This window comes from Melospiza melodia, chromosome Z, assembly GCF_035770615.1.
Source record: "Melospiza melodia melodia isolate bMelMel2 chromosome Z, bMelMel2.pri, whole genome shotgun sequence".
In the NCBI taxonomy this organism is placed as follows: Eukaryota; Metazoa; Chordata; class Aves; order Passeriformes; family Passerellidae; genus Melospiza; species Melospiza melodia.
The window spans coordinates 37,646,089-37,669,544 of record NC_086226.1 but is presented as its reverse complement, the minus strand read 5'-3'; the positions used below and the strand labels follow the sequence as shown (position 1 = coordinate 37,669,544).

At 38.6% G+C, this 23,456-nt stretch overlaps 1 protein-coding gene across 1 annotated transcript in view; it reads right to left on the bottom strand.

Moving 5' to 3' along the window:
* HOMER1 (homer scaffold protein 1) overlaps window positions 1-23,456 on the bottom strand; it is an 87,297-nt gene that overhangs the window by 60,596 nt on the left and 3,245 nt on the right. Inside the window, exon 2 of the mRNA XM_063180499.1 lies at window positions 2,902-3,058. Within this exon, the coding sequence (XP_063036569.1) occupies window positions 2,902-3,058 (157 nt within the window). The remainder of the gene's footprint in view (window positions 1-2,901; window positions 3,059-23,456) is intronic.

The following is a 23,456-nucleotide window of genomic DNA, read 5'->3' as shown; positions in this document are numbered from 1 at the left end:
TTGGTCTCTTCCTTTTCTCAGCGATGGCAATAGACAAAATGCAAAAGACAGCGGGACTCAGAATAATCCTGACATCTGCCTGTACTATTACTGGAGAAACAATGGAAGCTTTGTTCAATCACCCAGGAGAAAGAAGTACTAAAACACATTTTCCCAAGGATCTCTGAAATGAGTATATAATTAATGAGAAGTGAGAGCCTTAGCAACAACTGCTCAATGTTGTCATGGCATACTACATAAGAAATCTTATTTTTCAGGCTTTCTTTTGAATCTGGGACTGGTAGGAGAAAAAAGTCACATAAAAGATATTTACTCAAGAGGTCAGAGGAACCAGATTCAAGTTCAATCAGATTACTTGCATCAAGTTTTCTCTGCAATGGGCAACAGGTCTCCAAATATTGTCCATGACTATAAAATATATAGCCTGTACACTGAATATTTTATGGTACTAGAATACTTTTTGTAGTCAAGATAGAGGGACATACATGATATCTGGTACAAGATATCTCAAGAGGAGACTGTAGCTTAGGAAAATATTACACAAAATGCATTAAAAGTAAGCAGAAGTTGTGTCTGTAGGAACTGTCTTGGCTAAATCAAGCTCAAATAAGGAAAAAAAACCCCTCTTTCAAAATTAACCAAAGACCCCATAAGTAAATGCAGGTTGGAAATTGCAATGCACAAAAGGGGAGTGAAGATCATGTTTTTAAATGTCCTATTGTTTTCAAGAAGAAAGATTTAATGACTCTTAGATAATCAGTAGAGAAGTTAAATTATATCCAGGAATACTTCTGAAATGCACCAACCTAGAGAGAGAAGGGTGCGGGATAGAAATAGGATTTTACCTCTCAAATCTATAGTATACCACTCTCCAGCATTCCTACTGCAGAAATATACATGTGAGCAGCTGTCTTTACTTACTGACTTACTACTCAGTGCCTGAGAACTGAGCACATCATTCTCTTCACTCTACAAACCCAAAGGATGCTGTTAAACCCCACCAGCAACCAGGTGTGCAATAAAACATGGCTGGATCTGTTCCCACTGAGGGAGGGGTGTGACAGCTTCAAAACCAGTAGGATTTGACAAGTGGTTTTGGCCACTGGCAACATGTGCATTATCAGCAGTGTTATTGACACCCAGCGATATACCATACAGCACAGACTCTCTCTGGTACACTCAAACTTAAAAATGCTTTATATTTACATTTACATTTAACTCTTGGCACATACAATATTGTACATAAACAGACATGCTAAAAAAAAAAGGATGGAGTCTTAAGTAAAAATAAACTAACTGTCTGGGAATTATGCTGGAAACCCACTTAAAATTCTTCCACATGTCCCTCCGCTATTCACCTGTGTATGTTTCAGAGCAATGTGGTTAATGCCTGAAAGAATGGGACTCTCTTAACCATGACTGGGATTCTAGATCTTCACCTAAGACTTGGATGAAAACATTATTAGGATTGCAGCACTCACAGAGTAAATAAAAGCGATGAACTGAATTATCAATGTACCTTGCCATTAGTACTGAATGTAGAGAGAATGCTGCAGCAGACAAAAGAACAACTAAATAGGTGAACAACTGCTTGACAATTTAATTCAGCCGGCACCCAGCAGGAGTTGCAGCATTAGGATTAAGGCGGAGGAACCCCAGTGGATGTCAGAATAAGGATTTGGTATATTCTCCAGATCATTTTATAACTGGTACTCTTGATTTCATACATCATCTAGTTCCAATCCCAGTGTCTTTATTCATTATTACTGACTCAAAACTTATTTTAATTATTTGATAGAACTAATTGAATCTTTTGAAGGAAGGCTGAGAAGGAAAAAAAACAAAGACAAAGCTGAAAAAATCTGGTAGGCTCTGATGCCAGTCTCAGCCACTTCAAGCAGAGATTTTTGACTATGAGATCAATTTCTATATACTTTTTCTGATAGAAAATCTCCTTTTACATTTAAAATAGCAAAATTCTGGATATTTTAAAAAACGCAGAGCAATAATTTTCAGCTTTCCATAAGTAAGCATAAAATCTCCGGGAATACTGCCATGATTTTAACAGAGCACTTAATTTCCAGTCATTGTGAACTGATGTATTTCCAAAAGCTTCAAATGAAAGTCTCTGGAAAGGATCACAACTTTTGATTACAAACTGTATATCTTTAATGCCCTAAGTGTAGAGTTTTCTGCTACACTGTTTGTAAAGTTACTGTTATTATAGTTATGTGGGTAGAAACAGTCAAGGATTTTCTGCACGTCAAATTAATTTCTTAGACATGTTTTACAAGAGGAGCAGCTCAGCACAATATCCTTTCTAGTTAAAACAGAGAAAAAACCCAAACCAAACCAAACAAAAAAACCCACCCACATAAATCCCCTACTAAAACCAAACCAACTGAGTCTAGATAAAAGCTTACCATTTATTAGGTAGGCTTTATTAGGAGGCAATCCTCGCATTCTCTACAGCAAAAATCGGAAGATTATATAACAAAGGATTTACTAACTGATTATGGCCACTGAACAGATGTCCTTCATAAAGCTGAAGCTAATTACATTCATAAATGACTGAGTACAGAAATGAAAACAAGTTATTGCATCCCTATGAGTACTTTTTGTACAATTTTCGTCTTTTTATCCTTCTCATAGCATTATCCAAGGCACAGGTCACTACTTCAATTCAGCAATAGTTATAGAAGTCAACACAACTACATGGAAAACAGAATTTACAAATAAACACTTAAAACACATGATGAGGCAATGTTACCATTTTAAAACGTCAGTAATCTTTTGCTCAGATAATGATACAAACATCTGGGAAGAAATATGAAGAACATCAAACTAGAAAGTAGCAGCAAAAATGCTTCAGACAACTAGGTTTTCTGATATATAATTTACCTTTGAGCCATCCAAACTGATTATCCTGTAGACATTTCTTGTGCTGTCATAGAAGTAGGACACAGTAACAGCATGCTTGCTGGTGGGAACCCAGTTCTTCTTAGTGTTTGGGTCAATCTGGAAGACATGAGCTCGGGTGCTGAAGATGGGTTGTTCCCTGAAGGAAAGAGAGAAGAAGTAATGAATTTAATCTGTACATCATTGCACACAAGCTATCTGCCAGTTGTGTCCATTTGGATGTACATAAGTTACTCTGCAGAATAAACCTTGCCTGATGACTTCCGTATGTGCTGCTGCATAGAGCAGGTAAGTTTGTTTATACATATTTGCAAGCAAAACTCAAGTCTTCTAAGGCAAAAATCAACATCCAGTTGTGGAGTCAGATAAACACAGACATCTCTAATACAGGTTCAGCACCATCCCATCCTCTCCCCAGCTCTTTACTGTCCACCTATCCCTCAAAACTAAATGGCGTTAATGCATGTGTAACTTCCCTCATTACACTGCACACTGCAGAATGTGCATAACTTCAAGTCCACTTCTTCTCCAAAATCTTCTAATACTCTGATTATTGTCATCAACTTTATGCCACAATCTGGATCTGAACTGGTTGATCCAATGCAATTACTCTAAAACTAACATTAATTAAGGCCAGGAACATGTGTTGTGAATCCCTCATTCTTCGGAGATTTATGCCTGAAAGTGTAAAGGTATTTACCAACATTAAATAATATATGAAATACACTTTAAATTGTAAATTACTTAGCAAATAAAATTACATGAGGCAAAAAACCCCCCTTATTATAATTTAGAATTCACAGCATTTTTCCCCATGACCACCAGGACACACAACATTGCACAGAAATCTAAATACATTTTAATATCACTAAGATGGCGATAAGATGGCCTTCTACAAAAGAGTGACTGTATCAGTAGAGAAGAGGAGGTTTGTGGATGTCAGTTATCTGCACTTAGGTAAAGCCTTTGACACATGCCCTACAATATACTTCTCTCTACATTGGAAGAGGTGGATTCAATGAATGGACAGTTCGGTGGATAAGGAACTGGTTGGGCCGTCACATCTAGAGGGCAGTGACTAATGGCTCAGAGTCCCAATGGACATCAGTTTTGGGATGTTCATCAATGACAGAGAATGGAACCGATTGCACCTTCCACAAGTTTACACCTGACCCCAAGGTGAGTGGCACAGCTGATGCACCTGAGGGACGGCATGCCATCCAGAGAAACCTGGACAAGCTCTAGAAGAGGGCCCATGGGAATCTCATGAGGTTTAACAAGGTCATGTGCAAGGTGCTGCCCGTGGGTCAGAGCAGGCCTGGTACCAGCACAGGCTGGGCATGAACAGATCCCAGCAGCCCTGCCCAGAAGGAATTGGGGGTGCTGGTGGCTGAGAGGCTGGACATGCCCCAGCCATGGGCACTGCCAGCCCAGAGAGCCACACGTGTCCTGGGCTGCATCCAGAGCAGGGTGGGCAGCAGGGCAGGGAGGGGATTCTGCCCCTCTGCTCTGCTCTGCTGAGACCCCACCTGCAGGGCTGCATCCGCTCTGGGGGCACAGCACAGCAAGGACAGGGACCTCCTGCAGAAAGGAGTCCAGAGGCCACAAAGATGATCAGAGGGATAGAACACATCTCTTATCAAGGAAGGCTGAGAAAGCTGGAGTTGTTCAGCCTGGGGAAGAGGAGACTCTGGGGGGACCTTACAGCAATCTCTCAGTACCTATTGCGGGGCTGCAAGAGCGGCAGTAGAGGCACTTTTTTTACCAGGGCATGCAGCAAGAGGACTAGGGTGATGGCTTCAGACTGAAAGAGGGCAGGTTTAGATAAGACATTAGGAGGAAATTCTCTACCATGAGGCTGGTGAGACACTGGAACAGGGTGTCCAGAGCAGATGTCGCTGTTCCATCCCTGGAAGTGTTCAGGGCCAGGCTCGATTGGGCATTGAGCAACCTGGTCTAGTGGAAGATGTCCCTGCCCATGCAGGCAGGTTGGAATTGGTTATCTTTATTGTCCCTTTTAATTCAAACTATTCTACAATACTGTAGTTGTCAGTTTAAGTTTAGCTACATTTTAATGACAAACTGATTGCTATATTTTTTTAAGGAATGCTGCCATCAAATTCCAAAGATACTAAGTACCAGGACTTCAGGTTGAATTTAACTTTTTAGGTATTCTGACTCTCAATTTCAGGGCATGAAAAAATATACCCTTTGACCTGCCCTCATTTTATTTTCAGAGGTATGTTTTCAACACTTTTTTCCCCCAAAATAAATTCCCACAGAATTTTAGGTACTTGTAGTCAAAGGAGTTTAATTTGACCTCACTACAGAGGGGTACATGTGAACTCAATGAACTATCTCTACTGCTCAGCAGGAAGAGCAGCTTTCAGTAGTAGAATTGTATTACTCAGCTGGGAGTCAAGATTCCTTGAAGTTCACTACATGACAGACATGGTGTTCTCCTATGTTGGGTGTTGGATGAAATGACAGAAGTATGCAGAACAGATCAGAGACAGCAAAACAGAGTTTCAGTGAAAGATGAAGAAGAAGGAAGGGAAGGCCAGTGGGATCAGTGCACATGCTAGTTCTCCACAGAAATCTACCCTCAGCTTCAATTCATCTTTTCCTTTTAAATCACCAAGGTTGATTTCCTTGTAAATCAACCACTAGAGGATGTTGCGTAGCTGTTGCCCTGATCCAAATCTCTTGCACGCGAATGTTATGCAAAGGTGCTTGGCATTCATAGGCTTTTTGTTTAACAGAACAAACTAATTCTTTTTGCTCTTTTGAATATCTAAAATTACTTCTTCAATAATACTTTTGAAGAGGTATGATTGAAGAATCATACTTCAGTTGTCTTCAACATCAGATCTATTTTATAATTTACCTCCCAGTTAAGCATATGCCAATATCAAGGGGATGCATATTAACATAATGCACCAGCTCTTTAACCCTGGAAAATTAAAGAGCCCATCAAAAAATGGGAAACAATCTTAGAAGCCTACCAATTGTTTTGATGAATATTGACATTAAAAGGAAACTATAAAGGTTCTGACCATGTTAATGAAAGATCAAAGAAGATCTGAATCCAGGACATAGATGTATGTGGTTAATGATGAGTGGTTAATGAATATGCATTTGACCAGCACTGATGCTCAGTTCACTCCCAGTACAGTATATGACACAACTGGGACTTTCAGTATATCACACAACACACCACAGGTTGGGGTTTTAATATGTAAAGGTAGGTGAGTGCTATATGGCTGAAGTGAGTGTCAGTGAAAGTCAACTGTTCAGCCCTGGGATGCTGCTCTCCAGCACGGTCATCATAAAAATCTTCCACAGCTCCACCAAAATATCCTCAATTTGTTTAATGAGGTGGCCTGCATGTTCCTGTTGATTGCTCAGCACTGCTGCTCAAGACAAAGCAGAGCACTTTGCAGGGCAGAGTGTGGGTCTGGCATAGATAGTATAGTTAGATATGGAACAGTAAAAATCAAGCTAACCTACACTTCTTTAATCACTTCTGATAAAACCAGAGTTACAGTATTTTCTTTCCATGCCCAAAGTACAGCTTTACTGAATGACAAGCTGTCTTTGCTCTGTGAAAAAAGCATAGTGCCCTTTGTTAAATGAATCGGATAAATCATGATTTTGCCAGATTACTAGAGTAATTAGGATTTTTTTCTGACAAAGACACTAAACTTCAGATGACTCTAGAATTAGACCACTGTTTTGACACTTGACAATGAATATTTATAAAGATTATTTCTGCAAACTAATGGAAGTTATGCTCTATATATCTACAGGATTACATGTGTTATAGAACCAGTCACTGATGCACCACTGAAGTCCTTCAAAGCTGCTATACAATTACATCACCTGCACTTTTCTGTAGCAACATATTATATAGAGCTACTTAAATTTTAGATTTTCTACACCTGTGAACATGCAATACATAATGTATAAAACATGTAAAAATATTTGCAACTGTAGCCAATACATCTTCACATAAAAGTTTTGCTCTTCCATTATCCACATAAGGACACGACGCCCTCCCAGTCTGGAAGTTTCAATCAATTCAGCTGAAACAATATTAATTTTAGGAATATGAGATAGGAAGATAGCTTCCTCTTTGCCTTCCTAGGTGGTCAAACAATTAATATGTGGTTTTTAAAATTATAATATATATTTCTATATATAAAAAAAGATCTTCTATTTTCCACAGGATCACAGAATAAGATGAGTTGGAAGGGATCCTAAAGGATCATTGAGTCCAACTGTTGCCCTGCATAGCACCATCCCCTCCATATGAAGTTGAGAAAGGAAGAACATCTTTAAAGAAGAAAAATCAATCCTGTAAAACAACCAAATCACCCTACCAGCTTCTTACTCTTCCCTCTCTTCTCTTCCCCTTTCAGCTTTCTCTTCTTTTTCTTTCATTATCAGAAGGTATTCAGTACTCATTAAAGACATTAATAGGAACTAAGAGGAGAACTCCACACTAATTACAAAGCAAAGTAATTCATTTTTCCAGAAATATACTGATGCTGAAGAAAAAGAAAACAAACTAACAAGAATGCCATAGTAACACAGTCTGACTATTAGAAATGTCCGCTCAGGCATGGTAAAAACATTAAGGCTCATATCCTACTCTTCTTAATTGCCTTAGGCTGCAACATTAGGGTGGTCAGACAAAGACTAACAAGAAATAAGTGCCAAATCCTCCTGGACCATCCAAGGAGCAATGTCATGAGTAAGAAAGCGTAGTAAGTATCACTTTAGCAGGCAGAGTCGTAACAGGCTTTTCCATAACCAATACAGAAATTTATTCATTGATATTCATTGATCAATCCTAAGCTAAACTTAGGCGATAAACCTAACTAACAGTTAGGTTTACTAACAGTTGAATGAATAGTTTCCAACCACTCTTTCCCTTTTTGACATCTTTACACAGTCTTTACAAAAAAAATGCAGACTGCTCAATATAGGAAGTGTTACACTAATCAAAGATTGCATAAAAGAAGCTTAGTATAGAAGGTTAGAAAGTACTTTCCTTGCTAATTCATAATTAAGATATGTTTCATTTTTTTAAAAAATCTCTATTCTTCAACATCTGGTACTTCTACAGCACTAGTGGTGAAGACCTCTTCTTCCTTATTTCTTTCCTCACACTATTGCTTACCATGATTCTAAAGTTACCTTGAATGCTATAAAACCTATAATTTCTCAAGACTGGGATTCCATTATCTTAGTTACTCTGAAAACAATAAGGCCACTGAAAAGAAAGTACAAACCTCTACAACTTTACTTGAGGTCCTACTTTCCTCCTCTTATGGAGTGTTAATGATGCTAAAAAACATATTAAAAATTAGATACAACCCTCCCTTCCTCCTCCATACAGGGCTAAATTCACAGTGCTTTGGCAGAGAAGTTGCTGCACTACATAGGATGAGGTAATGAACTTCCCTGTATGGACACAAGACCAGGCCAGGATTGCAGATGAAGACAAAAGAGACACAGGCAATGACTCTTAAGCAAGAGCTGGAGTGAAGAGCTGCCCAGGCAGAAGCAGACAGCAGACACCAAAATTAGGAAACACTGAGCTACTGTGGCTTATGGGGAACTGAGTTTTTTTAAAAAAGGAACTACCACGGGCAATGCCTGCTACCTGGAAGTTTCTCAGCAGAGGTACTTTCCCCAAACAGTAAGACAAAAAGGTAGTGAACAAACATGTGTGATGGGGTGTTCTTACTCAGCTCAGTTTTGTTAGTGAAAATTCCATGAGATTCATGTCCACATCTATTTCTCCACAAACTCCAGTGCATTATCCAGACTTCCTGGCTTTGATGCACATGGAGTCCACATACAAGACTGCTTTCAAAACAAGTCAAACAAAATGTGCCTTGGTGATTTTTTCTTGTTGTAAAAAGTGCAAGATTTCATCCATCAGGTTTCATAAAAAGAGTTTCAGAGGAAGATAATGCCACATTCAGGCAAAAACAGGGCAATATCCCTGTGCTCAAAATGGGAGAGCGCAGCCACACTCCAAGCTGACTGGAGTGGTGGAGACTGGACAAAAAGTGTGCTGTCCTCATGCCATTAGAGCCCTAGACACAGCAGACTCTGCCACATGACAGACGGCATGCTCAGCACTGTCTCTGGCAGTTGAGGACTGCAAACCCCCACAGTAGGCATGTTTTTGCAGTAGGTCATTTTGCACACACTGAATTCCAAGCCTCTGCAATAGCTGTCATCCAAGGAAACTACTCCCCAGGTCAGACAACATGAACACTGCACATGGTATTTCAGGCATTTGCTGATTTAGGAGAGGACAAAGACCTTTTTGCTTTTTCCACATGTCAGCATACTAATCCCACAGCTTTTTCCCAGTGTCCTGCTAGCTATTCTCCCCTAGCTTGTTTGTGAAGCTGTAGCAAGCTTTTGTTACTCTAAGCAGCTTGAGATTCCTGAAAAGAAATGAGGAGACTGATTAAAAGTGCAACTATAGTCAAAACCACTTAATAAACTACAGCATCCAAACACAGTCAAGTGTTGTTTAAGAAGTATAAGTCAACAAGCAAACAGGAAACCACAGTTCAAAGCAACAGGAAACCACAGAATTTTCCATGATCATAAAATGCTCTGAGATCTGATAAAAATTGTATACATTTGGGGAAAAGTATTGCACAACATTGGCTTCCAATGTATGGAAACAGTTCTGAAATATAATCCTTTTCTGGATGGCAAATAACTGACAATACCATCTTGAAGATAAAATTATGAAGTTGAACAAACACACTCAGTGCACTTGTGTAATGACTATGACTTCAGATTTTTCTTTCTGTCTTACACACAACTTTCAGGTACAATGTATATATACAATAACAACTTTCATATCTCAAAACAAGCTTTGAGATAGTAAAAAAGTGGAAGTTACAATCATGTAACCAAATCAAAATCTCTCCCATCCCACCAATGGTTTATCTAGTTCTACATCCACATTCTTAGACCTTAGACCTGTTCTTGCTGTTATGTTTTGGTTTATTTGAAGTCAGCAAATGTTTACAAAGTTGCTACAAAAAAGCTTGTTTTCTACATACAGTTATCAGTTAATATGTGTAACTGCCTATTTAGCTATAAAGTTCAAACTATAAGCTTTACAGACTGTGCTCTGTAGCTATGTAACACTGCATAGGCAGTGCCTTCAAGCACTTTCTAAGCTGTTTTATTTCTATTTAAGAATCAGCTTTTAGTATTAGATTTTTAAGCACTTAGGAGTTAGCACAGCATCACAAGAAATAACTGCCATTTTTCAGGATTTGAGGGGAGCAAAATTTTCTAGAGACTTTCACTAAACCTGTTAGGTTAAGTAAAAAATACATTTACCTTTGCCAGAAAAATAATTGTATACTGTCTCTTACGTCTGCAAGGACCTGAAGTTTTAACCAATTTGTTTCAGCTTGAAGTAGAATATTGCACAGTACTTAAAGAGAAAAAAGGTATAGGAAGTCAGTAGAAAATAATTTAGTGATTACCAGAAATCTATTATCTTTCAAATGTTAGTGCCTGTATAAAGACTAGTGAAAATCTGTTAGCATTTGGACAACAGAGGGAAATGTTGCACTCTATTTTCATACCCTAATACCCCACACTTTTGAAAAGGAAAAAAAAAAAACAATAAAAACCCCAAACAACAACCTTGCAACATTTTACTGTGGGCTAAGGAGTATATAGAAAATATGTATGTATACAGCTAAATGCAAAGAATATAGTTTTATACAAACCACATTAAATTTGATGCCTATGAGCAGACAGAACTCGACTTCAAGTCAGCAACTATAGACTTCCATTAACAGAAAAACTGTTCCCTTGAATTATTGCATCAATTAATAGCAGTTTTATATTACACAGCCGACAAGTCAGGAAAGCACATAACTTCAAATATTTCTGAAATCAATTCCTTTTGGTAACATTTTGGCACATCCACTAAGATGGATGACATCTTCAGAAGGGTAACAGAGCTGGTGAAGGGACTGGAGCAGAAGTCATATGAGGAGCAGCTGAGGCAGCTGGGGGGATATAGCCTGAAGAAAAAAAGAGACTGAGGGGAGACCTTATCACTGTCTACCACTATCTCAAAGGAGGTTTTAACCTCCTTTAGGTGGGGGTCAGTCTCTTCTCCTGGGTAAAAAGTGATGGGATGAGAGAAAATAGCCTCAATTTGCACCAGGGGAGGTTTAGAGTACGTATTGAGAAAAAAATTATTTATGGTAAGGGTTTATCAAGCAGGGTGCCCAGGGAAGTGGTGGAGTCATCATTCCTGGAAGTGGATATGGCACTTGAGGACATGTTTTAGTGGTGATCATAGTGCTAGTTCTAGGCTGATTGTTGAACTTGGTGATCTTACAGGTTTTTTCCAACCTCAACAATTCTACAATTCACAGGTATGCAATCCTATAAAATAGTCTGTTTGGGGAACAAATGGATGACTCTATATGTACCAATCTCAACCAAATGCTCAGGAAGCCCACACACAGTACCTTCCAGAGAAGGAAGGGAAAGAAACGAGGTAGAAGAGTTTCATACAAACAGGCACTATAAGACAAACATGGACAGCATTTAAAATATATGTGTATTGCCATCACATAAAATCCCAAGAGTTAGGATTACCATATCCAGGGAAATATAGCTCTTGCTACTGAACAAACATGAAGACAAAAGAGAAAGTTTACCTAACCTCATTCCTCTTCCATCTGAACTTACAATTTGTGAGGGACTCATGAAGCATCTTAGCAAACTTAAGAAGAGTAAAGAGCTTTTTCCACAGCACAGATTTACATTGAGCTGTAGGACAGCACAGACATTACAGTCTCACAAATTTAGTAACATCAACAGCATGGAAGGTGGCAGAGTTGCAAAGTTGAGGACAAATCAGTGCCCACTACTTAAAATTAAGGCTTATATAGTACAACAAAGAAAAATCCCAACAAAACTCTTAAATTTTTTGGTATAATGATAGTGAACATGGAGCTCTTTACACTAAAGATTAATAAAGCTACCTGTAGGTTATGCATAGGGAAGTGTTAAACAGATTTAAAAAAAAAATGAAGGAAAATAAATACTGGATTTGCTTTCACTTCTGCAATTCTCTGGGTTTGTTTTAAATGCCTGTTCTCCAGTGCCCCCATATTATTGTATGCTGCTTATATTGTATGCTGCTCAAGTTCAGCAAGTAGGCAACCAGCTGAAGTGTTGCATTCACAGCAATAATTCATCACTGACTGTGAAAGTTACTCCCACAGCTGAATGATGGTCCATGTCTCTAAGGTTTTCCTTTTTTTGTCCTTCCACACAACCTTGAAAAGCTCATTTGCATAGCAGGAATCCAGGGAGGGTTCTGGTAAAAAAAATGAGGTAACAAAAAGCATATTATCAAGTACTCTGCTTTATCTTCCTAAAGCTCTTACTTCAGTTCAGTAACTTATTCCAAGAATATAGGTATAGGTATAGGTATAGGTATAGGTATAGGTATAGGTATAGGTATAGGTATAGGTATAGGTATAGGTATAGGTATAGGTATAGGTATAGGTATAGGTATAGGTATAGGTATAGGTATCTTCAGAATTTTTCTAGGTACCTAAGTGATTATTCCTCTCAATTGTGCAAGTAAGTGGACAAAGGTATCTCTCAATAAATGTTTACCTTAAGTTTGTTTTAATTACAAAATTGGACAGAACTAACCATTAGCTTTTAATAGCTTAAGAGCAGCTAAACTATGTTAGGTAGAATTTTACAATATATTATAAATTTATCTATAGTGAAAACACTAAGAAATCATGACACTAAAAAACTATAATTTCTTCTTGAATTTTGCTCTGTGCAAAAATTCCCGTCAGGAATCCAAGACAGGATTTCTTCTCTCGCTAGAACTAGAAAATTAATTTTAAGATGTACAGTTATTTTCCACATCTAGTCACTAGAAGTATTTATCAGAAGTAAACAAAAATTCCCCAACTTAATGTCAGGTTCTAGTCTATGAACAAAGAACCCTGAAATAACAGTGTAATGAGATGTTTCTGAAAGAAGTCTAGATATTAACATTCCTACAAAAGCCCTTACATGCAGTAAGCTAAGCTACGCTGCATTTGGAATAAGAAATAAGCAGGCAATGAACAGTCTAAAAACATTCGTTTCTCTCCATTCTACAGCAAGGAAATCCAACTTAGCCACACTTGCAACACAAGCAGAAAAGAGAAGAAAGCAGAAAGGAAGAACTAACGTTACTCATGCTTGTTAGTAAAATAAGTTTAGAAAGGCCCGAAAGCAATCCACAACCAGGCTTTCTAGTTAGTTCCCCCAGTTCCTTAATACTCTCTGTACAATTTTTCCATTGCAATCTTTATCTAAAATCTCCCTTCAATGGAGTTCTGACAGTCAGACTACTCTTAGAGAACCCATGTAAATATTTTAATGGAGAATATTAAGTAGTTTAACTGCTTAGCTTGAGTTTCTACTGTTATTTAACAGAGTACTTTATTTACAAACTCATGGAATAATTAAGTTATAGTTTCCTGTCTTCCTGCACCACCAGTTTTCTTGAGTTTAAATAAATGGATATTTTCTATACACGGTCCTCGGGAACAATATCTATAGTCTTCAGAACCATTACAAGAGCTACAATTTAAAGGGGGGGCGGGCAAAAAAAAAAAATAAAGAAGCCCCTTAGACCAGCATCACAAGCACAGCTCTCCAAACAACAGAAGCTGAGAGAGCCAGAGCACAAAGTTGCTTTGGGATCTAGAGACACTGCTAGTGAGGCAGGAGTTTGTGTACGGCTTTACAAGCGGGCGCAGCAGCAGTCTCCTTACCAGGGGCATGGAGAAGGATGAGGAAAATGAGGAGGAAGGCTCCAGATGGGACATAATTTGCAATCTCTGCAATCTCCAGAATGCAAGCCTATTCATGACCTGCATATTTTCCTTTTCACATTTCACAAACACCCTCAAATCAATTAATGGATTCTTGAAGAGCTGAAATTCAGTAGTTTCCTTTGCAAAATAATTTTCAACTTGTGATAAGGACTGTTTATGCCACTCACAAGTAACTAATTAGACCAATTGATGCTGACTAAACAAGGTAAGAATTAAGCCAAATTGCATGGGGCCACTTAGGCACTATTTCTGAGGCAGAGATAGGTAGAAACAACACCTTGCATCATCTTTGATGCTAATCATAGTGGTCAGTGGGATTTAAGGGTCATACAACAACACTGATAGAAATGCCAGCAGATTCAGAAGACTGACAGACTGAAACTCCTCACTTTGTCCTGACATGAAAGCATAAGACTGTCTGTAAATCAATATCCTCTGTTCTAAAGTTTGATTAGATCAATTTAGTGGATGTAATAAAATCCTTCAGCAGCACCGACAAGTGTCATCATGCACAGATAATGCAGTATAAAGGAAGTGAGAATAGAGGGATGGCACTAGGACATGAAGATATGTAAATCATTGAAATAACAACAGTGGCAATCCTACATAATCTTAGATTCTATAAAATACAGCCGAGTTCAATAAACAATGTAAACACAGTATTTTCTGATTTGACATTCAGTGTGGTTTTGCATGCTCCATCAAGTCTCATCACTGCTTAGACAAGAATTTCTGTTCTGATGGCTGTATTTCACAGCTATGGAGCAAAGTGGCAAAGCTGGGGCTTTTGACAATAGACTGATGAGAATTCTGGAACCTAGAAAATAATAGAAGAAATACAAAATCATAGAATCAAGTCATCATGTGTTTCCATTGAGATAAATGGCAATTATATGGTAACCAGTGATACTATTTAAAAATTAGCCTAACTGCTGTTTTTCTAATCATCTTTGACTTTGAGAGACAACGCTAAAATAATACTAGTCATAATTTTGTTATTGTTAATACTAGATGTCTTGGCAATTTGCAAACAGCAGAAAACCCAAAGAATACATATCCTCCTTGTTTATTACTCCACATTTGGAATTAGCCTTAAAGATATGTCTGTACTAAAATGGGGTTTCCTCATTTGGCACCGCGGTCTTGACCAACTTCTCTCTGCTTTTTAATAGCTTTAATTCATCTCCTTATTGGCTCTAAATTTCCATTTTGCTTCCCTGTAGACCTTCATACAGACACAATCACACCTCCTCACTACTTCTCACCCAATCAACCACATCCACTCCATCTTTTTCCACATCTCCAGGTTATTAATTTTGACATGCTTTCTCCATGTGAAAAAAGTTTTTCTTTAAGTGGGCCTGGCACTTGTCACACCTTTAATTTCCAGCTTAAAACCCACAAACAACATATTTGACATTAAGAATTCATCAGTTAACAATCAGTTTCAAGAGCTTTTCACTTAACCCTCAAAAATAAATACCCTGAAACAAACCACTAGACTACCACATGTTAACTGCAGATACCCCAAACCTGAATTCATGCTTCCACCAGAACCAGTGGAAGTATCAGAACTGATATAAGAAGGGGCTGAATAGACATGCATTTCATCACCAGGACTTCATCTTCAAACAATTTGCAATCCCAACCAGAGTGCTACAGTTGCATGTTAAGTGTCAAAGGAAAAAATAATCACTGTTCCAGATCAGAAGATGAGAACTGGATCATTTTATTTGTATCAAGGAACTGAATTAGATGCCTAGAATGGTAAACAAATTAATTTGATATTCAGAAATAACAAATCAATTTGAATCACCCATTGAGCACTACAGGAACTATAAAGACTCTTTAATTCACTTTCAGCATGTTATTACTATGCCAGCAAGTTTCTCCCTTCTGATAACTTACAGCCGAGTAAACACTATTGAATTTTGGATGCAGTGGTTGAACCTATATTGACTTCTAATGGAGAATCCCAGGTCTGTTTCCCTGATTGTTCACAGCACACTTACGCCAAACACTCTGAGACATCCAAATATCATTCCTGACAGGTAATGCAGTTTTCTCACAGGATCACTGAAGGTATTCCTAAGATGGCTCCAAATCCTGTCTCTCCCAATGACATGCTTTGCACTGTCAGGCAACCTCCCACTGTAGTGAGATGCAAAATAATGATAAGGGGCAAAATCCATTTTTAAATATACTAGTATGAACACACACCAAGCATGGAGCAAAGAGTGCTCTGCACAGTCCACTACAGCAGCTGACAAGGGAAAAGTTAGGTTTGCATAGTAAGCATCAGTCAAGGAAGCACTCATGTGAAGTACTATGCCATGGGGATGAACCTCAACAGGCAGAGAAGGGCAGTCACACGTGGACTAAGCTGTTCATTCCACAGATAAGCAGCTCATGAGGAGAGAGCAGTCAATACTGTCTACTTGACTTGAGCAAGGCTTTTGACACCATCACTCATGTCCTCATTGACAGATTCAAGAAGTGTGGACTGAATGAGTGGACAGTGAGGTTGATTGAGAACTGGCTGAAAAGCAGATCTCAGAGGGTCAAAATTATTGGCAAAGTTGGAGGCCTGTCCCTAGTGGTGTCCCCTAAGGTTCAATACTGGGCTCTAAATGTTTAACTTGTTCATCCTTGACCTGTAAAAGGGGGCAGATTTCTCCTCATCAAATTCAGTTATGATGCTATGCTGGGAGGAATGACTGACACCTCTAAGTTCTGTGCAACCCTTCAGAATGACCTTAACAGGATGGAAAGACAGGTAGAGAAGAACAATCTGAAATTCAGCAAGGGCAAATGCAAGGTCCTGCACTTGGGGAGGAACAACCCCAGGCATCGGCACAGGCTCGGCCTGACCCACTGGGGAGCAGTACTGTGGAGAAGGACCTGGGTGTTCCAGTGGACAACAAGCTGCCCATGAGCCAGCAGCATGTCTGGGTAGCCAAAAAGGGGGGCATTAGGAAGAGCACTGCCATGCAATGGAAAAGCAGGTTATGGAAGGTGATCCTGCCCTTGTACTCGGCCCTGGTGAGGCCTCTCCTAGAGTGCTGTGTCCAGTTCTGGGCTCCTCATGGCAACAGAAACATGGAGCTCCAGGGGTGGGTTCAGCAGAGGCCACAGAGATGATGAAGGGTCTGGAGCATCTCTCTTATGATGAAAGGCTGAGGGAGCTGGGGCTGTTCAACATCAAGAAGAAACAACTGAGAGGGCATCTCATCGGTGTATACAAGTCTGGAAGGAAGGGTCTAAAGAAAATGGACCAGTGGTGGACCATCTTCTCAGAGGTCCCAAGCAATTTGACAAGAGGCAGTGGGCAGACACTGATGCACAGGAAATTCCACCTGGACATGAGGAAGAACTTCTTTATTGCGCAGTGACTGAGCACTGGAACAGATTGCCCAGAGAGGGTGTGGAGTCTCCCTCACTGGGGATACTCAAGAGCTGTCTGGACACAATCCTGTGCCATGTGCTCTGGGACGACACTGCTTGAGCAGGGAGCTTGGACAACATGACCCACTGTAGTCTCTTCCTATTTTACCCATTATGTGATTCTGTGAAGACAACAGTTCTGGAAACACGAAACGACATCAGTACTAGCCACAGGTATTGCTACTGAAATAATGTAAAGAAACATTTTGTCACTGACAGCTCATGTACTTCCTTTGATTGTGCTGGTGGAGGCTGGTGAAGACAAAGTGTTATGTGTTGTACTGGAATTAGATTAGCAACCACTTTGCAAACAGCACTTCAAAATTTAGCTTATGCTTCTGAAAGGCACTTATGATGACCTTAGTTCCAACCCCAAGACAGCAGGTGGGCGTCAGGGCTTCACTCAGATGAAAATAATTTTTTTAAAATCAGGTCTCAGAACACTGCTTAGCATTTTGACAAACTGAGCAAAAAAAAAAAAAAAGGGGGATAACACACGGTGCAGAAGTTTTGGCTCCAACTGCCTACTTTAGAAGCCTATACTTACCAGTTCAATAAAAATATTCAGTAATAAATGCATGCTACTACAGTTAAGAAGCATCTAAACAAAGAGCAAGAACCAGTGTTTTTAAGAGCTAGTTATCTTAGCATGAATTTTTTTTTAATTAACAATTTTCCTTACATAGTACCTGAATGAACTGGTAGGGTTCCATACCTTCAAAACCTATGTATGAAACGAGAACTAGAAAAGCCTCCCTCACCCCCGCCTGTGCATATCAGAACAGATATTAAATGTATCAGACCAAGCCCCAGTGTTTCTGTACCCATGATATAAATAGTGGCCAAAACCTAGCAGGCTCATTAGCTACTTACAGAATGCTTCATTGCAAAATCAGTTTTAAAGAAGGCTGCATTTAAAAACATTTTATAGCTGTATGCTAAACATGGTATAGTCTTCTCAAACCGGAGCACTTAGGTGCTCCCATGGTTATGTCCAAAAGAGGCTTAACTGAAGCATCAAATACTGGTCAATATAGCAGAAACTGCTATTTCTCACTCACTAACAAGTTTTGTGTTTACAAACAGACTGGTTAATACAGTAAATAGAATGCCATGAGCAGGAAGTACTCATACCATAATTAATTGCAAAATCTTTTCCAATGTTACAAGCAAATGAAGAGTAACAGTTCTTCAGGAAGATGAACAGTACAGATATAAGAAAAAATAATCTACGTTTTCCTGAATAAGCAAACTCTTGGGTTTTACAAAAACATTAACCAGTGGCAGAAGTACAAAGACAAAAAGACAAACATGATGGTGAAGCAGAAGGCAACGTTTGCAAGATTTAGATGTGAATTCCATCTGTAAAGGCTGACTTAGCAGAAGTGATTTGAGGAGGACCATGTCCATCTCTGAGTACTCAAGACCAGCAGTATTCTTTATATGTTGGATTTGCGGTTGTTACTAAGGAGAAGAAAAGGACTCTTTAAATATATTTTAATGCCAAGTAAAATTGTTCTTTGTAAAGAACAATTATAGAAGAGGCAGATTGTCTTTCTCTGTCTAAGAACTTCACCCAGAATAATATTAATTCTCCAGTTCTGCTAACAATAAAAGTGGCATATTTGAAAAGGACCCTATAATACTCATCATTCCTTCCAGTAACAGAAAAAGCTACATTCCAGTAGCTTTTTCTGCAGTCTGATTTTAAAAACTGTAATTAATGTGGACAAACGAGTAAGCTTTGTTGTTGTTTTTAATTTCTATGTCATATTTTAGCTGAACAAATGCATGAGCCTCAGTAAAAACTACTTCAGATCTTAAGCAGCCTATTAAGATCCATTGTAAGAGACATGGGCAGCATTTACATTCAGATATGAGGTTATCTTAGGGAATGTAGTGCTCAGTGCTCGTTTCACAAAATTCAGCCAAAATGGACCATTCTTTAATCATGTACTTCAGCACCAGTATCTTTTTTATGAAAACTTCTCAAAGATCCTTTGTAGTTTTACTATCATATGTAGCCAGACATACTATCTGAGCTCTGCAGTACTTCTGAGAACCATGAGTACCTATGACACCAAACAGCAGGACACCATCTATTCCCAAGCACTGCTAATTGTTTCCTAGTAAAAATCAGCTCCTCCACATGTCTAGATGAAGAAAAGGGACTTACACTCAAACGTTGAAAAAGCACTTGGAAATCAGTATCCAGAAGCTGAAATGAAGTTAAATCCAACAGAAGTGTTCCTGTCTAATTGCAGGTTAACTCTTTTAGTCACACACAGTCAGTGAAAAACCCCCACGTAGTGCAAAAGCAAGGATTAAAGCAAATTATCTGAATATGCACTTAGGACCCCAATTTACTGCATACAGCCAATTGACAAGATAAACACAGCACATATTATTGCATATACTTATTTCTGTTAGCATGAGAAGTAACGTAAGATACCTGCCATGGCTGTGTACTCCACAGTAAGTCAGTGGAGAAAACAGGCTTTTTTCCTATATCACACAGTACATTCTTTCAGAATTATGGGCTAGCAGTCTGTTGGAAATGAACAGGCCTAAGAAGTAGGCTTAAGAATTGTGAGAATACATGTCAAAGACTATTTCATCAACACTTCATTGTAAAGTGTTGACCATTTAAAGCTTATTCTTCAGTTTTCAAAACTCTGCGAAGATATCATATGTCCTGTTACAAGAAGAGATTCAAGATTAATCGTGGATCCATACACCATACTATTTACACAATAAGTAATTTCAAAGCACTTTAAAAACCCAAATTCTATACCCAGCAATATAACCTATTATCATTTGGGTTTAGTGAGTTTTTTTGTTTGGGTTTGGCTGTGGTGTTATTTTGTTTTACCACAAAATACACTATTCAAAGGGGAAAAATAATACCGTTTCTCAATAAGCTGAGATTCAAACTAGTGGACAGTCACAAAAAACCTTTCCAGACCTGAGCTTCAAAACTGAGGAGCAAAGTTCAACAGGAGTAGGTCTGAGTTCAGACCTTTTTAAACATTTCCGACCAGAGTAAACAGACACCACTGTAGTAAAAAGTAGGTCTCTCCCACCTGTAGTCACCCTTCCCTTGTGCACACCCCTGCATTTGCAGTCAGCTAGGTCACAGTACTGACGTAGCTCACTGCACAAACATTGGTGCTGTAGTAGACAAATGGAGGAAGCAGTGCTTGCTTTCTGTGGTTCCCACCATTTGGTGGCAAGATCTGTGAAAATTAAATAATCAGGATGTTTGAAAAGAGCACAACCACAAACATCAGCAAAACAGTGCCAGTGAATCATCTGCATGTATGTGGAGGAAGAAGAAAAACCTGAGAGGAACTATGTATTTCAACTTCTCCCCTCTCATTACAGAAAACGAGCAATGCAGTCTGCTTAATTTACCTAACTTGATAATCGTTACTTAAAAACCAGAAATCGTGACTAGTTACTGGAAAGGTCAATATAGGTTTGTATCTGGCAATCCAACATCATCTATTGCATGTTTAAACAGTATTTTCCTAGACAAATTTTTTAACAATGACTGGGATTCATCACTACTTGCCACCAAAAAAGTGTATCAGAGCACAGTCTGTTGCCAGAAGCATGATTGTGATGCAGTCCCAGAAAATCAATACAATATTGAAACACAGTTCAATTACTTCACCAAATGGAGCAATGCCACTACCAGGACTCTGTGTAGATAAAACAGAGCTCAACACTGCATAGTGCGAGGACCAGGTAGAATAAACCCACAGCTCCCTCTAGCCTCTTCTCCCCTCTAGTATTTCTGTCCTGAACACAATACTAATTTTGGTGGATCTCAAATGGCTGAGCCTTGGGAAATATAAAAACTTGAAACAGAATGGTAAAAGAAGTCTACTATCAAAACTGGATATAAAGCAGATTATGAAAAAGGTTTTTCATAATGCAATGCTTTCATCACCCATTACACCTTAAGACTGAATATATCTGAAAAAGCCTTGCAGGAAGAACAGCACAAAACCCTGAACTAGAAAGCATGTTCTTTGAAAAATTTTTTTACAGAAAGATTTCACCTAAGTGGGGCTTTTAAATAGGGCATTTATATACATGTTTCATGGTATCTTTAAATTAGAAGAAAAAAAATAGAAGAGGTGGAGTCTGGGTTTTTTTTTCCACTTTAAATAATACAGAATACTTAGTTTCTTTGTTCACTGTCACAGTTAACTGTTACTAACACTATTACCACACACACAGGGAAGCCTGAGAGTCTTCTCCAGTGCAAAACTGCCTCAGATAGGAAGGGCACACTGGTAAAACACAGGCACATGTACACATACTCATTCAATGTCCATTTGAGGCCTAGTCGCAGCCTGCCTGGGTATGAACACACCAGACTGGTTTCCTGGCTAAGCACCTCTTAACTTTTAACCTCTGGACTAGCAGAGACCTTGGTCCTTGGTAATTATTTTAGGCCTCAACAACTTCCAAATTAGAGACATCTAAAGGAGACGAAGAACAAGGTTCTAGTCTAGCTGAAGTATCTTCATTGTTTATATGGTTTGGAATACCTTGGAAAACCATAGCTTCAACTAAAACAATGTCCAAGGCACTTATACTAATGAGAACCTACCAGTAAATTAGTGTTACATCATATGATAATGCTCTTCACTGAAGTACACTAGTGCATAGACACAGATTTGAAAGGCAATGATTTAAAGTGATTAGCTAAGAGCCTTTAATCAAATTACAGTTTTATGATACAATCATAAACCTTAAATGTTTTGCAACAAAAATTCCCATAAACGTGATATCTAAATTCAACTTAAAATTTTTACTAATTAGCAGGCCGAAATACTCTGCTCAGCTCTAGTTAAATGTCATTGCCTTCCCTGATTAGAAGGGCTGACTTGTTACAGAATTATAAGCCACTGCAATTTCTGTGGCTCCAAGACTGTGTATTTCCTTAGATACTGGCTCAACATCTAGTTGAGTCCTGCAAAGATAATGGTAACTGAGGTAGAGCAAACACTGTTTTGGAAAAAGAAACCACAAGAACACATATAACACACACACACATCGGATGCTTGCCTTGAGAGTAAAAATAATGAGAATAAATACTGAGAATAAAAATTAGAATAATACTGATAATAAAAATAATCCCAACATAATGAATCAGAAGGACTTAAATGTTTATTTTCAGCAGAAGTAGGATTTTTCCAAAAGGATTGGCCTATAAAATCTTGATAATGCACGGAAATACCAAAACAGATCAATTGCAACCTTAATTCATTACAAATACCTTCACTAAAACAGCAATCATCACCTCATGATGCTCAGGACACGCATTTATGTTTTACCAGGCCAGAAGATCTGGCCTGGTTCAGATTTCTTATGCTTGTTTTGAAGTCAAAGTGACTGTGACAGAATACAATTTAAGCATGGTAGAAGTCTACACATATTGCTCTCTGAAAAGTAGTTTATTAACCATTTCAGGCTGACTTACACGCAGTCTGTTTTGGTATTTATACATTACTAATTCTTTACAGAAAACCAAGTTTTGTCATCTGTAAAACTTGTTATACTCTCCATTCTGCTACAGAAGACAGCATAAACGACTTTTCTGCCATTGCTCTCACATAATAAGCACCTCATTTTACCCCTGAGACAGCAAAATGGTCAGGACTTGCAGTAACACTGAACTACTACCAAGAAGCTACGCCTTCCGCTCTACTACTTCAAGCATTTCTGTGGAGCACAGCTGATAGAAGTATTGCTAAAACAAAGTCTGGGGGAAGCTACTATTAAGTCTTGTGGAAGGAAAACAGGTCAAAGAATTTGAGTCTGGACAAATTCAATAATACTTCTGGGTCCCAACAGCTTTACAGTGTTCATGTGTTGTTACCCAGATAGAGAAAGCAAACTGAAACATTTCAGGACAAGACTGTAGTTTGTCCTGTTTAAAGAAATGTGTTTGACTAACTGCACATACTTCAAATAGAGTAAGATCTAGGGGTGGATCAGCCAGTTGCAGACTACCAAAAACTAAAATACTTTTTTCTAAGCAAGTGCAGCACTAAAAAGTATACCCTAAAAGACTAATCTTTCTCAATATTCTCCAGTCAGCTTAAGAACCCTAGTATTCTAATTCTGCCATCTCAAACTGAC